General features: G+C 37.1%; 1 protein-coding gene across 3 annotated transcripts in view; it reads left to right on the top strand.

The window, feature by feature from the left end:
- LOC135197833 (apoptosis inhibitor 5-like) overlaps positions 1-15,954 on the top strand; it is a 74,486-nt gene that overhangs the window by 37,832 nt on the left and 20,700 nt on the right. For 2 of the 3 annotated variants that reach the window (XM_064224984.1, XM_064224983.1), the window contains exons 4-9: positions 2,124-2,287; positions 2,437-2,637; positions 2,918-3,124; positions 9,332-9,504; positions 13,761-13,941; positions 15,558-15,729. In XM_064224984.1, the coding sequence (XP_064081054.1) occupies positions 2,124-2,287; positions 2,437-2,637; positions 2,918-3,124; positions 9,332-9,504; positions 13,761-13,941; positions 15,558-15,729 (1,098 nt within the window). Of the gene's footprint in view, positions 1-2,123; positions 2,288-2,436; positions 2,638-2,917; positions 3,125-9,331; positions 9,505-13,760; positions 13,942-15,557; positions 15,739-15,954 lie in introns of all 3 variants that reach the window. The other variant, XM_064224982.1, reaches the window with a different exon arrangement.

Below are 15,954 nucleotides of genomic sequence, written 5' to 3'. Positions count from 1 at the left end.
CACGCTGTATAAGGAAAAATAACTTTGTCTCATATAAGTCAAATATATAGATATTCGTTTATGCTAACTAGAAGCAAGAGCATTCGCTCAGAATTGCGTTATGGTGAAACAGACTCGTATTCATCAGCTGATTTCAAACCACAACATTGGCCGCTCCGCGGAATACGGGCTTAAGTTTGCCGTAGTATTTTAAAATACAATAATATGAGAATACATACAATATTCTTGGATACAGTGAAATAATGTACAGTGGTCCCCCCGTATTAGCGGGGGATGCGTACCAGACCCCCTCGTGAATAGTTAGAATTCGCGAATGTTTGGAACCCCTATAAAAATGCTAAAAACAGCCTATTTTGTTAGTTACAACTCAAGAAAAACCCACTAAAAATTTTCCTACATGGATTTTTTAATAGTTTTATCACAAAAAGTGCATTTTATGATGAAATCCATCAAAAAAACCAGGAATTTGTGGATATTTATCATAGAAAAATACCGAGAATGCGTGAATTTTCCGCGAATAATGCAGGGAAACGTTCCTGAGAGAAATCCGCGAATGTGTGAGTCCGCGAATCTGGAGAACGCGAATACGGGGGGTCCACTGTATAACTTTTTAAAGGATTTATGGAAAAGATGCATAATTAATAAAATAACACGATGCATTTTTCGGAACTGGCGGACAAGAAGGAACATGAAAAACTATCCCCTGACAACGTGGAGCGTAGTTACAAAGGCTGCCTTAATTTGTATCTTATTTCTGTACAAAAATGAAAATACCTTTATGCAATATATTTTCATACACATTTTAAACATAAAAGCATAAACATTTGAAAAATAGACACATCGATCGCTAAGAACGAACTTGAAAAAAACATCGTAGTCGATAACTTGAAGGGGAGTTTCAAAAGCTGCCTTGTTATCATATTTCTGCACAGAAATAAAAATACCCTATTCGTAATACATTTTCATACACATTTTAAACATAAAAGCATAAACATTTATAAAATCGACACATCGATCGCTAATTTGCACTTTTTTTAAATTGATATTTTCGGAAGAGCGGCAGGCGGCGGCTTACAAGAAAGAACATGAAAAAACATCGTATTTGATAACGTGAAGGGCAGTTTCAAAAGCTGCCTTTGTATCATATTTCTGTACAGAAATAAAAATGCCTTTCACGTAATACATTTTCATACACATTTTAAACAAAAGCATGAACATTTATGAATCGACACATCCATAGCTAAATTTGCACTTGTGTAACTATATTTTCGGCATAGAACAGTGTCAGAGGCATATATTTTACCCTAATACCTACGTAATAACTCTCCATAAAATTTGTTAATATAATTTGCATAACCTTTATGGTCTGAACGACATTTCTACATATGTATGAACTCGTTAGACAACGGCGCTAGCGTCGCTGTTATCTGAAATTTGTGCCGTAAAGATACCTTTAAAATGCCTTATTTGTTTAATGAATATTTTTGACGACCGCCGTAAAACCGATTTGCCGTTGGGTGATTGCGCCGTTAACCACGGGCCGCCTGTACTTGGTTTTTTAATAGTTTTATCATAAAAAGTGCCTTTTATGATGAAATTGATAAAGAAATAATGGGGGTATATGTTCCAGAGAGAAATCTGCGAATATGTGAGTCCGCGAATTGGGGGGGTTCACTGTACTGTATATTGGGACAGTTTCATGCTGCAGTGCAAATAGAATTTGTTTTACCTATCTTCATTCATAGTAGGGTTTTGTTATAGCTTTCTCATCATCACCTAGTAAATGAGTAAGGGAGAAGGGGGTCTTCTAATTTATGTTAATTGTTTGTGATATATTTGTGTAACATATTTATAATTTTTTCTATTTTGTGTAACCAATTTGGTTGTTTGCACTTTTTTTTTTATGTTTGTCAGGCATGCGCGCACTTGTATGTTGTGGTTATACCAAATGGTATACATACATACTTGCCAATATTTTTCGGTTTGGTGCCTCAAGATGCATCAACTTAGCTGGGCCTGAAAAAACAGGTTCAACCTGTAGATAGCTTTTACTTGAGTGATCTACTTGGGTTAGTTGGAAAGAATTATATGGTAAACTGAATTTTTTTTTGTGCTTTTAACAGGAACACTTACGGGGCTGTTCTACCAGATTCAACATAGTGAAGATGAATTGGTCAGAGAACGTTGCATCAGATTTCTTCATTCAAAGATAAAGATTTTAGGGCCAAATGTCTTTAATACAGAAGTTGAAAACCTGGTTTTGACTGAGGCTAAGAAAGTTTTGACAGTAAGAATCCTCTTTATTTACTGTTAACCTGAGCAAAATTGAGATTAGAGAAACTGAAAATATATTAATGTGAAAGTAATTTTGTGAAATTATACATAAAAAAATTTGTTGTCTATTTGTAATTGTTTCAATTTATGCATTGTTTTCAGGCAGCACTTTCTGAAGACGAGTTTGTCCTTATGATGGGAATTCTGAAGGAGTTGAAAGTTTGTAAGAACGTTAAGGGCTACCAACAAATGGTGGAATTGGTTGCTGAACAAGTAGACTTTGCTCGTCCTTTGGATGCTACAGATCTGGAAAGTGTTCATCGTTTGGCAGCTTGCACCAAACAGGCTCTTCCTTATTTCTCGGTAGGTTCATTCAATGTAAATTAATGTCCCAAATGGGTGAACAGATCTGGTCTTTATATTTACAATTTATCTTTGCAAGTTTGAATATGGTGTAGTGATATTTTCAGTGAGAATTTTTGGAAAAATTAAGTTAGTCATTGTGTCATTGTATTTATGGTAATTTAAGACTAGTAGAGTGAACCAGAAATATATTGGACAATTACTTGATTTACATAACCTAGTGTTATATTAAACTGTTTTTGGTACATGAAAACTGCCTCACAAATTGATCTTGTTTCAGCACACTATCAAGTCCACAAAATTTGTTGAATACATGTGGCGTGAGGTGGTGCCAGCCTTGGACACACTGCAGGCCGGAGCTACTGAAGCTAACAATAATGCTGCATTAATCCTTGACTTGCTAAAGGTCATGGCTGAGCTGGTCCCTTATGCTGGAACAGTTGAAAGTCTAGAAGCCAAAGTCAAAGCTATATATGCTAAATTACTGGTAAGGAACACTTGTATTATGATTTTCTTGAAATTTTTTATTTTTTTTTTTAATTAATCTTAATGTAAATGGAATTTTTATGTACATGTGCACTTTACTTTATCTTCCCGCCAGTGGCATAAGGCTGATACAGTTCCTCCCCATCTGTCTCTATCCCGAGCCATTACCCTCACTTCCTCTAGGTTATGGATTTCTTCCTCAAGATCCCTGACAATTATGTCTATCCACCTCGTTCTTGGTCTACCAAGCAGTCTTCTTCCTATTTGTACTGCACTCAGTGCTCTCTTGGGGTCTATTCCCATTCATCCTCTCACATGTCCAAACCATTTCAGCCTGATACTGACAGGCCTTTGCCTCAATCTCATCCTGATGTCTTTGTTCCTAACATAATCGTCCCAGTTAATGCCAAATATCCTTCTCAGCAGCTTCATCTCAAAAGCATCTAACCTTCTCTCCTCTGTTCTAGTCAGTGCCCAGGTGGACGAACCATACATCAGGACTGGTAGTACTACTGCATTAAATATTCTCATCTTAGTTTTCAAACTGATTTCATGCCTTGACCACACATTTTTTCTCCGAACCTCAAAAGCTCTTGCTGCTCCTAGTTTTCTTCTTTGTATATCTTTCAATTTGCCTCCCGTCTGCTGTTACCACACTTCCCAAGTATACAAAATTTTCAACTTGCTTGAGTTCCTGTCCTATAATTGTCATATCCTCCATGTGCACCCAACTGTCATCCCTACTCACAACCATGATCTCTCTCTTCTTTGTGCTGATGTTCATGCCAAAATTCTGTGTCTGTCTCCATCCTCATTACCATACCTACCAGCACCAGCCACGTATCGGCAACCAATGCAACGTCATCAACAAAGTCCAAATCCATAACCAATTCTCCACCAATACTAGCCCCTCTGTTTTCATTCTCCATCACTTCTCATATGTGGTCAATATATACATTAAACAAGGTGGGTGACATAACACAACCCTGTCTTAGCCTGCTTCCAACTGGGAACCAGTTGGAAGTGGGCTACATGTATCATCAGGGTAACATGGTAGAACACAGCTTACCGTTTATTGCCTGTGTGTTCATCAGGTATTCCATTCCTCCCGCATGGTACTCCCCCTCCACTCCTCCCAGATAATCCTTTCCCTGCATGGCTGCTCCTGCCATGGGATGCATTTATTTCGCAGGGTCTTTCCTGTGTTATTTTGCCATCCAATGCTCCCCAAAGTGTAAGTCTTTTGTAATGAAAAGTTTCTCAAATGCTGATGTTTCTCGAGTTATAACACGGTTAGGTTCATGAAAACAGTCGCAAGCTGGAAATAATCCAGGTCAAAAGTAATCTGTATGTCCCTCAGGTAACCATTTTGTTCATGTGTTATATTCAATAAGTTAATGTATTTATCGGTTAAGGTAAAGATAAATTATGTACATAATGGTAATATTTACACTCAGACACTTAGAAAAAATTCCTTTAAAAATTGTTATTAGAAAAATTGCTAAATGAAAAGATGAAAAGAGATAATGCCAATAATTTACTATTCTACTTTTACATCAAGGAACTTTTTTTAGGTTTAGGAAAGATAATGCCAGTAATTTACTAGTTCTACTTTTACATCAAGTTACTTGTTTTAGTTTTAAACGAACATAAAAATGTAATAATTACAGTAAGGATTCTTATATTTTCTTACAACATGATTGAAAAACGAAGTGAGCTTAAGATTGCATTCTGTTCTCACCAATGAATGGGATTTCCATAGCCAATGAAAGCACCGAGAGAAAAAAAATTGGACTCAAAAGAAATTAAAACCAGTAATATACTATAATGCACTCATTCTGTTCTTCATAAGTTGATATAAACAGCATAATTGTGCTTTCTTTATGTTAATAAAAAATTTTTTGGAAGGGATGTCAACTTTTGTCAAAACTTGGAGTAAAATAATGAGAGATCAAAACTTGTAGTTATAGTAAAATAATGATAATCATTGCAAGAGGTAGAGGAAGGGTTGGGGGGTGGGGGCAATAAAAAAAAGACATTAAAGATTGCTCATGAGTGGTTTATTGCAGTAATCAACAAATGAGCTCTTGAGAATAATGTATGGATGCAAATAATGGTTTTACAATACTCTTAATCCTATGATACTGTATATGGTGTCACTAGTAATATAGTGGAAATTGAAATTCATGTGATCTTGGTTCATCCTTACTCCATTCAAGACCTGTTTTAAGCTACATGTTTTAGATGTCTCTCATTGAAACATTGATTAAATATACAATGCAACGTAACCAATATATACAGTCAGTTTTAAGGGGGCCGGCCGGCTAATGCCGTTTTTTAACGACAGGACTTTGACATTCATACCACTTAATAAGGTGATTTGGGACATCTCCAAACTGCATATGATTTTCGCCTCTGACCTTCGGTTTTGTGACGCCAGGGCAATTTATCCCAAAAATAAACATTTTTCAAATTCTATCTCCTCCCTTGATATTTAATATTAAGACCTGGGATTACTACCATATATAGACCTGATGTCGACCTCCAATCAAATGGAGAGGTTTTTTTTCTAAAAGTCATTTTTTTGCTATATATGAATTTTTCAATATGGTAAAAAAATAAACCCTATAAAAAAAAAAAAAAAAGACAAAACAAAAATTGGAAAAAAGGGCTCTGTTTGATTGTTCTATAATGTCTTTCTGAGTTATATACCAAATTCCAATGTTATAGCTTTAAAACTAAGTGAGGAGATAGATTTTGAAGGTCAATAAGTATACGTAGTTTTGAGATACGGGCGTTCAAAGTTTTCCTTCGTATTTCTATAAAGACAATGTTAATAAATAATGATTATTATGAATGTATATTTCTTTTTTGTGTATTAATAAACCAAAACTATTCTATTTATCATAATTTAATCATAAATGATGATCCTTTTGCTCATATATCGTAGCCTGGGGCACTGCTTGAGGCAAGATGGGGCTCTCCTTCCTACGTAACCCCCTCTCTCCCCTTCACTAACTTGGCTTATTACAGCGAATTTTCTTCTGTATGTTAGCGAGATGTTTTCTTTGTATTTTCCTCTTTGGCATGATGACATTCTTGCCGAAACAAAAATAAACAAACGTAAATGCAAGAGAATGTCAGAGGTGAAACTCGAAGGTGTACTTTCTTTTTACAAAGACAATTGAATAAATCATGATTATTATGAATTTCATATTCCATTTTGGGTATTAAAAAACCAAAACTGTTATTTATCATAAATGAAGATCTTTGCTCAAAGATCGTAGCCTTGGGCACAGTGTGACGTGTGCTGTCAGGCAAGAAGGGCCGTTACTAGGCAACCCTCCCCTCTCTCTTCACTAACTACGCGTATATTTTGATATTCTGTAATAATACTTGAGCGATTTTTCTTGTCTGTATGTTAGCGAGATGTTTTCCTTGTCTTTTCATCATTGGCATGATGAACTTCTTGTCGAAACATACATAAACATAGGTAAAAGCAAGCGAATGTGACGAGGTGAAGCTTGAACGTATAATCTACTTGAAGTCTATGGTCCAACTGATTCATGATTGAACCAGATACTCGCTTCTGCGAGCCACAGAATCTCTACAGATGCCATTTCTCACAATTTCTTTGCCAATAATTATCAAAATTTACGATAACAGAAGAAATATTGAATGTTTTAGGCTTATTGAGTTATGTTTACTAATTATCCTGTAACTACGAAAGTAAGAGGAATTTTGAAGAAATATTTCTTATATGTATTCTCAATTGCCATATGAAGCTCCATGAATTTTTTCATGACTGCATTTTTCGCCCTATACCACCATATATAGGGGTTCCTTCCGGCCCCCTTAATAACTAATATACACTCACTTTTTATAAAGGGTACATGATAACTGTCAATAATGGTGAGTAAAATAACAAATCACTGTGCAAGGGAAAGGGAGTAAACATTCATACAGCTGCCTACAGAAGTGTCATTTGTTTGTCCATTGCTCTTATATGAGTACCCTTATTAATGATAGTCTTGATTACTCTTGTCTTTTATAGATTGTTGTCTTGATCTTGAGTTTTGATAAAGTTAATATTAATAGAATTTGTTGTAGATCAGTAAATATATGGTGCATTGCACATTTACTCAGTTTAAGTCAGACTTAGACACCCAAAGATCAAGAACTTTGAGATACCCAAAGATCAAGAACTTTATATGACAGGGTTTGAGTGGTATGAGGATTTTACGAATGATTGTATGCCATACCTATTTGGTAACAACTTAAATATGCTCACAAGCAAATAAATGCTCTGTTATGATCACATACATGATTTATTATTATTACTTGTGCATCTTTTGAATGTTTTACAGCTTGCAATACTCCTAGAAAATTTTCATTACATACACATGCCCAAATAGAATGGAATTCTAAGAAGGTACAGCATAAGTTGAAAATTAATTGATATTTTAAAGAAAAAATAGGAAATTCTTGTATTGACATTTCAACTAATTTAACAGGCTTTTTGAGATTAAAATAATCATAGAAATGAGCAAGCTCTTTTACAAGGTCAGACAGCTAAGTATATATATTGGTTGTGTTTGTTTCAGGATCAGCTCTGTCAACCTCTCTTACAGATTATTCAAAAAAAAAATTTTTTTGTAGGCTCGATGTAAATCTTCCAAGTGGCAATGCCAGTGTTCATTCAAAATGTTTCTGAATGTTTTCCCACTTATCAATGTATGGCAAGCATCTGAAACAAAACTCTGTAAGGAAGTATGTCAGAATCTTCATATTGTCAGGGTATCCACTCATTGAATTTATGGAATTTTAAGAGTAAAAATATAATGCGTATAATTTAATATATTGAGAACAAACCCTTCAGGCTAACACAATAAAATGTAACCAAGTGTTGTGCTGAAAACTAGTTAATCTGACCCTTGCTTGCAGCAATAGATGCTAGCAAATTGCTATATGACATTTGTTTAGTTGCAGCTCAGAATACGGCATTTATAACCAGTTTGAAGGAAAAGTTTATTTTGATTTGCCATTAAAGAAACCTAAGGCCTGCACAGTAAAAGGTGACATTTACTACTACTATTGCTAAACTTTAAAAGATAGAAGTCACTCAGATGATAGGCAAGTATAACCTTGACAAGGATTAAAAAACAAAGAACTATCCCCTATGGAGACTATAGCTTACATAGTAAGGAAAACCAGCCCAAGAAGAGCCATTGTTAGGCTCAGAGGTCTGGATAAGCTAATCCTTTATAATAATAATAAAAAACATAGTAAGGAAAATGGTCTTAATTGGCTTTTCAAAACAATTTCTTGCCCTAAATTGAGATTGAGCAAACATGCATTATCTTATAAAGTATCAACGGCAGCAGCAACAACAGGATCTAAAGTTGTTCCATTCCTTAAAAAAAAAAGGGGGGGGGGAACGAACTAGACTCCTGAACGTGACACATAACACCATGCATTTTGTAAGTTTACGTAGAAAAATCCCACGTGGATACCTAGAATATTAGCAAGCATGCAATCATGTTATTATTGTTGTGATTTTGATCTGTACTGTTGCCCTCCCCTATTCGCAGACTTGCCTATTGCCAGCCTCTCTATGGACCGTATATACCCATTATTCGCAGAAAATTCACCTATTTCCAGTATTTTTCACTGAAATATTCACAAATTATAGTCATATTTTTGTAATTAAATGTACTTTTTGTGATAAAACTATTAAAATATTCAGGTATAAGTAATTTTAGAGTTTTTTTGTTTTAACTATCAAAATAGACAGTGCTAAGCATTTTTCGAAGGGTTTTAAGTATTCGTGATTTTAGCCATTTTGGGGGTGGTTGTGGTACCCGTCTCCCTTGGAATAACTGGGTTCTACTGTACTACAATGGAGGGAAAAATTAAGAATTAGAAGGAAGTCTCCTTATCATCCCTTTGTTAAGATAGAAAAGGCTTTGAGCCATGCATTGATAACTCCGCTGTGGGAGGGAATGAGAAAATTAAGAATGTATACTTTATTTAACATAAGTTATCATTAAGTGTCATTGAAGATTTTGATTTTCAATTTAAAATAAGTTATCATTAAGTGTGTAATAGCCTGTTCTGGAATTTGCTCTAATTTTGTATTTTTTATAACCGTGTAAAGTAAAGTTGGCATGTGCGGTGTAGTTGATGAATTACATTATTATTTCAACAGGATGTCATGCCTCTACCCCCAGAAGGGGAGGCAGCAACACAAGCCTTGGAAGGAGGTGTCAGTCTAGAATTTTCAAGAGTTGAGTGTCTCCTTTTCATTTTCCATCATCTAGCCAGAAACCATGCCGATTTCTTGGCAAATGATGCTGATCGATTGAAGGACTTCCGGACCAGGTATCGTAAATAGTGTATTCTGTGATGCTACATTTTTCCATGATATTTACTTTAACAGTAGTTGTTCATCGGTGGAACAAACCTTCGGTAGGAACAATAAGGTAAAGCTTCTGGCACCAGCTGGAAACTGGTAAAAAAAAAAAATTGTATTTGCAACGAATCTGTGGCATCTGGTATCCAAAACGTAGATAGGTGGAGTGTGGTCAGCAACCAGGCTTAAACCCTATGACCCATTTAGTCTTTCTTCAACTGCCTTGGAGAGCAGATGTTTGCTTTTGTTCTCCTCCTCCCAGGCCAGTTTTTTTTTTTCGATAAGCCCATGATTCCTTCCTGCTTTCTTGTTTTTTGGGGGTCTGTGTGTTTTGTGGTTCATTATGGCCTCCTCCATCGGATCTAAGAAGTTGAGTGAGCCTAGGTGCATGTGTTCCGGCTTTCCAGGGTCCGCATACTCCCACTTCCTAGCTTCCAGTTTGAATGGCCCCCTTACAGCTTGCAGTAGGTATTGTTCTGATTTTTGTAATGTAACCAATCCAAGCCGGGAGTGTCGCTCGTGGCCTTTTGTAAGCAGCTTTTACTTTACTGACTCTTCCGTCTTTCAGACTCTCTCTTGGCTGGGCTTTTGTGGTTGTCAGCATTGGCTAGGATAGCATTGCCCATTCTGCGAGTGTCTGCATTGCCTTTGGCTACATAGGTAATAGCAGATGGACATTACTATAGGTGTCTGACGGATGTTCCATGTCATCTACGTACGACATACGTTATCATAATAACGGCCAACAAATGGTCTGTATCATCTACGTAGCAATCAATCTTCCAACTGTTACGTCCACGTCCTTCATAAGAAGTTGGTGAATTCGGATCAATCAGGCCCATCCGGTCTTTATTTTAGGAATTGACAGTTTGTTTTGAACTGAAGACTTCAACCCTACTCTGGTAGAAGAGAATACTAGTTTCATTACAGTTAGTCAATAGGTTGGTTCATTTACAGTGAAGATTTGTAGAACCATTCCACCTCACGCTTGTGAAGCAGAATTCAATTAATTCTGATTATAAAAGGTTTTTTCCTAGTGCGAATGGAAATATTTCCTAACCTCATATGTAACTTGTTAGGTACTTGAGTGTAGACCAAGAAGACTTGAGACTAAGGAAGAATGAGGAACTATCTCCTGTTTTTCATGAACTAAGTGAGATAAGGTTTGGTGACATATTTAGTGTAGCCTAAGTAGTTTTGAGTTCTTAGCCTAGCCTAGCTATGTTGAACCTGTCTTTACCAACTTAGCCTGGCCTTAGAGGTTGAGTTCTTAGCCTAGCCTAGCTAGTTTGAACCTGTCTTTACCAGCTTAGTCTAGCTGAGGTGGTTGAGTCTAAGCCTAGCTTAGCTAGTTGGAACCTATTTGTAACCATCCTGGGTTAGCTAGTTTGAACCTATCTTCCTCAGACCTGCTTTTCAATATCCTGTGGCATGTTCTTCTGGTTTGTGACCTCTGTAAGAGGAGGATTTTCCCATTCTTCAAGAGTTTGGAATTGAGTTAGGTCAGATTGGATGCAATTCCTAACTTAGCCTAGCTTTTATATATCCAAGTATATCACCGGTACTGCCTCAATATCCTGGTTGTTCTTGTATCTGTAGAGATAAGATCCCTCTTTAGTGTTGTTTTGTTGGTCAGGGGGGGTCGGGGGTCATTATTGCAAGACCTCTTCCCTGTTGAGTAGTATCAATAGCCTATGTCATCCTCTTAGGACGTCTCCTCTGTTGGCAGTGCAAAATCCTTTGTTAGTGCGGATTTCTTTGACAGTGCTCAAGTTGACATTAGGGTACTTGGCATGTATCTGCTTAGAACATCTTATCATAGGACATCCCCTGGAGTTATCCTATCATCTCCTCTACTTGGGGAAGACCCATGTTAGACCTATTTGCTACATGGTTCAACAGAAAGCTAGAGGTCTACTGTTCAGTGGAAAGCTAGAGATCCACTGTTCAGTGGTCCCAGATCCATTTGCTGAAGTGGAGGACTTCCCTCCGCATACAGGCAGTCCCCGGGTATCGGCGATCCGGTTTTGTGGTTGGTCCCGATAAATACCTAACAGAGGCGCCACAATCCTATTACCAGTACCGAAAATTGGCTCACCCATTTTCCCTTCCCGTTCTGCCTGATCCGTCATGTCCAGAACAGAGTAATGGGTTCCAAGAATCTCGGAATGACCCTGGTAGCTCCTTTGTGGCCCCAAGCAGAGTGGTTCCTAGGTCTTTTATCTCATCTCTGCAGTGCCAAGAGAGATTCTGCCCTAGACAACTGTCTCTGCCATCCTTATGTGGAGAGGTACCGCCAATTGCTAGGATCTTAATTTCACGTTTGGAGTTTGTCCAGTATCTCTCTTGACAGAAATCGTTCTTGCAGAGTAGGAACTCAGATCTCCACCTACCACAGATCTTTGTCAGCCATGTGCAAGGGTAAATTAGCTCTGCTGTGATTGGTGTTGACAGGATTTCTGTTCAGTAGGTAATGATCTTACTTGCTCCCAGAACAGAGATTCTTTCTATTTCTGCTGTCAAGAGCTATAGGGCTGCTTTATGATTTGTTTTGTCTGAAAGATTTGGACTAGTTCTTTGTTCTGGGAAATCCCTTTGTAGTTCAACAGTTTTTCAGCACTCGTGTTCACCCAGGGAGCTCAAACCTCTTACATTGGACCTTACTGTGCATCAGTCGTCTTACAGGGAACTGACTGAAAACAGTTTTTCTTCTGTCTTTTGCTTCCTCAGAAAGAGTTGGAGAGCTCCATGGTCAGGAGTATGACATAAACACAAGGGGTTGGGGGTTAGTAGCTTTCAATTTTGTCCCAGACTTTTTTTTTTTTTTTTTTCTTTACCAGCTACCTTCAAGTGTTACTGCTTTACCTCGTCAGAGCACTGTTGTTATATAAAAAGGATTCATCTCCCAGAGCTTATATTAAAATGATTCATCACCCATAGCTGAGATGTTGTAGACTTTTTGGTAGCACAATCCAGGCCATGAAGAGGTGTCCAAGAATACCATTTTGTTTAGCTACATGAGGTGATTAGGCAAGCCTACTCCTCGTCAAGTTCTGCCACCAATACTGTACGTGCAAAAGCACATATCATCAGAGGAATAAATTCCTCCCTTGCATTTAAGAAGAACTTGTCTGCAGAATTCTGAATATTAGTTCCTGGCTATGTCAGACCATGTTCACTTTCTTTTACCTGAAGGATATATATCCCTTAGGTCCGGTGGTGGCCGACCAATAAGTGTAGCTCATCCATTGCCCTTGGTGGGACAATTTGTATCTTGCCTAAGAATCTTCAATACCTACGGGCAGTATGAATGAAGATTAGACACATCATACGCTGGAACTGGCTTGATACAGGTGAGCGCTGCAGTCATTACTGTTACAGCACTTTGTATGTTCCATACAACACATAGATTGCTTCTCAGAGAAGTAGCTTCAACTCCTCTCTTCAACAAGGGGAGTGAGGAGTGGTGACAAACCCATTTCATGTGGCTGGCATGGTTTGTTACTTGAGCAGAAATAGTTCTATTTGAAGTTCATTTATGCTGTGAATCTGGACATATTACTTTGTATTTAAACACAGTGGACTGGGTGTTAAATATCCACATATCTGACATCTCAGGGCTTAGGTCCTCTTTAGATTCCATGTTTCTAAGAAGAATGATCAGGTGTGCCAAACCTCCAGTCGGTTGGGGATTCTCATACTTCCAAGTGTGAGTCTATCCTAGTATTAAGACCGAAGGTGTGTTCTGTATATGAACAAATGACAAATTTTTATTTAATACTTATTTTTCATAGATAACAAACCTGAAGTTTGACCTCTTAGCTGCCCCTCTTATGTCTAATCCTGGGTTTCAAGTGTGGTCTGACTCACTTCCATCTCACGTATTGAATGCCAAATGCCACAGATTCCTTGCCTTTACAGTTTTTCTATTGTTTTAACTGGTTTTCAGCTGGTGCCAGAGAATTTATCCTAATGTTAAGTCTGAAGGCCAGCTGTGAAAAATACAAATAAATTGAAAATTAATTTTTTCAGGTAAATCTTAAGAAAAGTTTTTCAATAAACATTTTTGCATATGTATTGAGAGCATAATTGATGGCCAGGTTATTACGTTGTTGGATAAGTGTTATGTGCTGTAGTGTAGAGAATGGGAATTAGTATGTGTGATAGATTTCCTACAATTTAGCCTTAAAACCAATGAGTAAATTAAATTATTATTATTTTACAGGTTACAATATTTTGCTCGTGTTTCACAAGCTTACCAGAAGCGTCTGCGTGAGGCAGTGTCAAATAAATCTGGTGCGGAACTGAAGACTGAAGAAAACAAGATCAAATTGATTGCCTTGAAAACTACAGCAAATATAAACATCCTAATTAAGGATCTGTTTCATCAGCCACCATCTTACAAGGTACAAATCACACTCCCCACGTCTGCACTTGACCTATGAAAAGCTGCTGCCCCCTCTTCTCTCTTCTCTCTCTCTCTCTCTCGCTCTCTCTCGCTCTCTCTCTCTCTCTCTCTCTCTCTCTCTCTCAAGTGGTATTGGAGTAAAGGAGATATTTGCTTCATATGAATGTATTTGCAGGATAACAAACTGAAACTGTATACCTTTTACTGTACCTCCATTCATATTCTCTTCTATCTTACTGTTCACCCTCTCCTAGCAATTGAATCATAATGCAACTGCAAGGTTTTCCTGCTGTAACACCTTTGAAGCCTTTTTCTGTCAATATCCGTTTCAGCGTGGAATAGCCTTAATTGCCCCAGTGCTTGGCATTATGTCAAAAATCTATGACAACCACCCATGTGGACCCTCCAGTATATAATGAGCATTACTTTCCACAGTAGGCAGTATACTCATGTTTTTCAGCATTAACATACTTTGTTGAGCTTACCTAGAACAATACTTAAATTTATGTGGAAGGTTAACAAAGGTGTGAAAAACTAAGCCCTATTAATAACAGCAACTTAGTTATCAGCATAGTCAGTCTTGACATTCTCTCCTGAACAAGGAAATTTATATGGAAGGTGAATAACATAGTTCATCAGGGTAGTTAGTCTTAACTGTTCAGTGTAAATAAAGCTACCCCAGTTTGCAGCTGTTTTCTTTGAAGAATGATGGATATCGATGGGTTAGTGGCAGAATGTATAGTAGTAACCCTGAAGAGGATCCTGTACATACATATCTAAAACTTTTTATAATTAAGTAAATGGCAGAATATATAGATTAATGAATGAGCATGATAGTAACAGATTAAAACTGGTCAATTTAACACTTGTTCGACTCTTGGGTGATTGGTGAATTGCCCATGATACAATTCCTTGTAGGGATGGGTTGCTAACACTTAACGTTAAGTGCACCTCATATGGTGTGCCAGAGGAATTATCAAAAATAGCGTCCCATAGTTCTCTAGCTGCCCCCAATTTTTTAGCCTTTCTATCACCATTCCTGCTTCCTTCAGTCTTGCTTGTTCAACTTCTCTTGACTTTGAAGTGCAGCTGTGGGCTTTTCTCCTAGTTCCACCTGTAGAACCTTGTACCTGATTGCCTGTATTTTATGTAGCTTATCATGTTTACCAAACACTCTTAACCCCTCTTTTTAGTGTTTTAAAGTGCTGATTGGCTAAAAGTGCCTGAGTGCTTAAAGTAGAGACCAATGTAGATGGAGTTTTAATTCTCTTAAATTTTTCAATACATCAGTTGTCAACATGGTTGGAGGGATTTTAGTCTTATCTCCCTTTGCAAGAACTGTGATAGTGTATTCCAGTTAGTCAGCTATCCTAAATATCACATGATAATCCTAAAGAATTGTCTGCATTTTGTGGCCTACTGATTATTTTTAACTCTCATCTCATTCTCTTTCAAGGGTTTTAGGTTTACAATTGTATATTATTATTTGCATTTTAATTAGTACATTGAAATATCTAGTAACAGTAACTCTAACTAGAAAGAAGAATGGTTATACTGGACAATATTCTGAAAATTTAAAAAATTTTTATTGAAAGAAACCTACCAATATTTCAGGCAAAGATATCACTTTCTTGGAAACCTGTGTCTGGGTCATCTGCATCCAATGTTGCTAATGGTACTGAGAAGAGACACACACCTATAAAGTTTGATGAAAAAGATGCCAAGAAGCCGAAGACTGACCGTCAGATTTATGCCCCACCTCGCGACAAATACAGTCAAAAAGCAGGCCAGTACTGTAAGTGTTTTTTAATAGGCTTTGATTATAGATCCTTTGTTTAAGTACTTTGAACCCCATTTCAGTCTGCATGAAGTTGGGTTTTCAAAATAATAGTGTTGTATTCCAGCCATTTTCTGATCAAAATACACTACCTTCCAATTTTGTGGCTGTTGGCTTAATTTTTTTGTAATTTTATTCACAATTTAATGCAAAAAAATATTCTGTTCAGAGTGA

The sequence above is a fragment of the Macrobrachium nipponense genome, chromosome 21 (assembly GCF_015104395.2).
Source record: "Macrobrachium nipponense isolate FS-2020 chromosome 21, ASM1510439v2, whole genome shotgun sequence".
NCBI classification, from domain to species: Eukaryota; Metazoa; Arthropoda; class Malacostraca; order Decapoda; family Palaemonidae; genus Macrobrachium; species Macrobrachium nipponense.
This window is presented reverse-complemented; position numbering and strand designations above follow the sequence as displayed.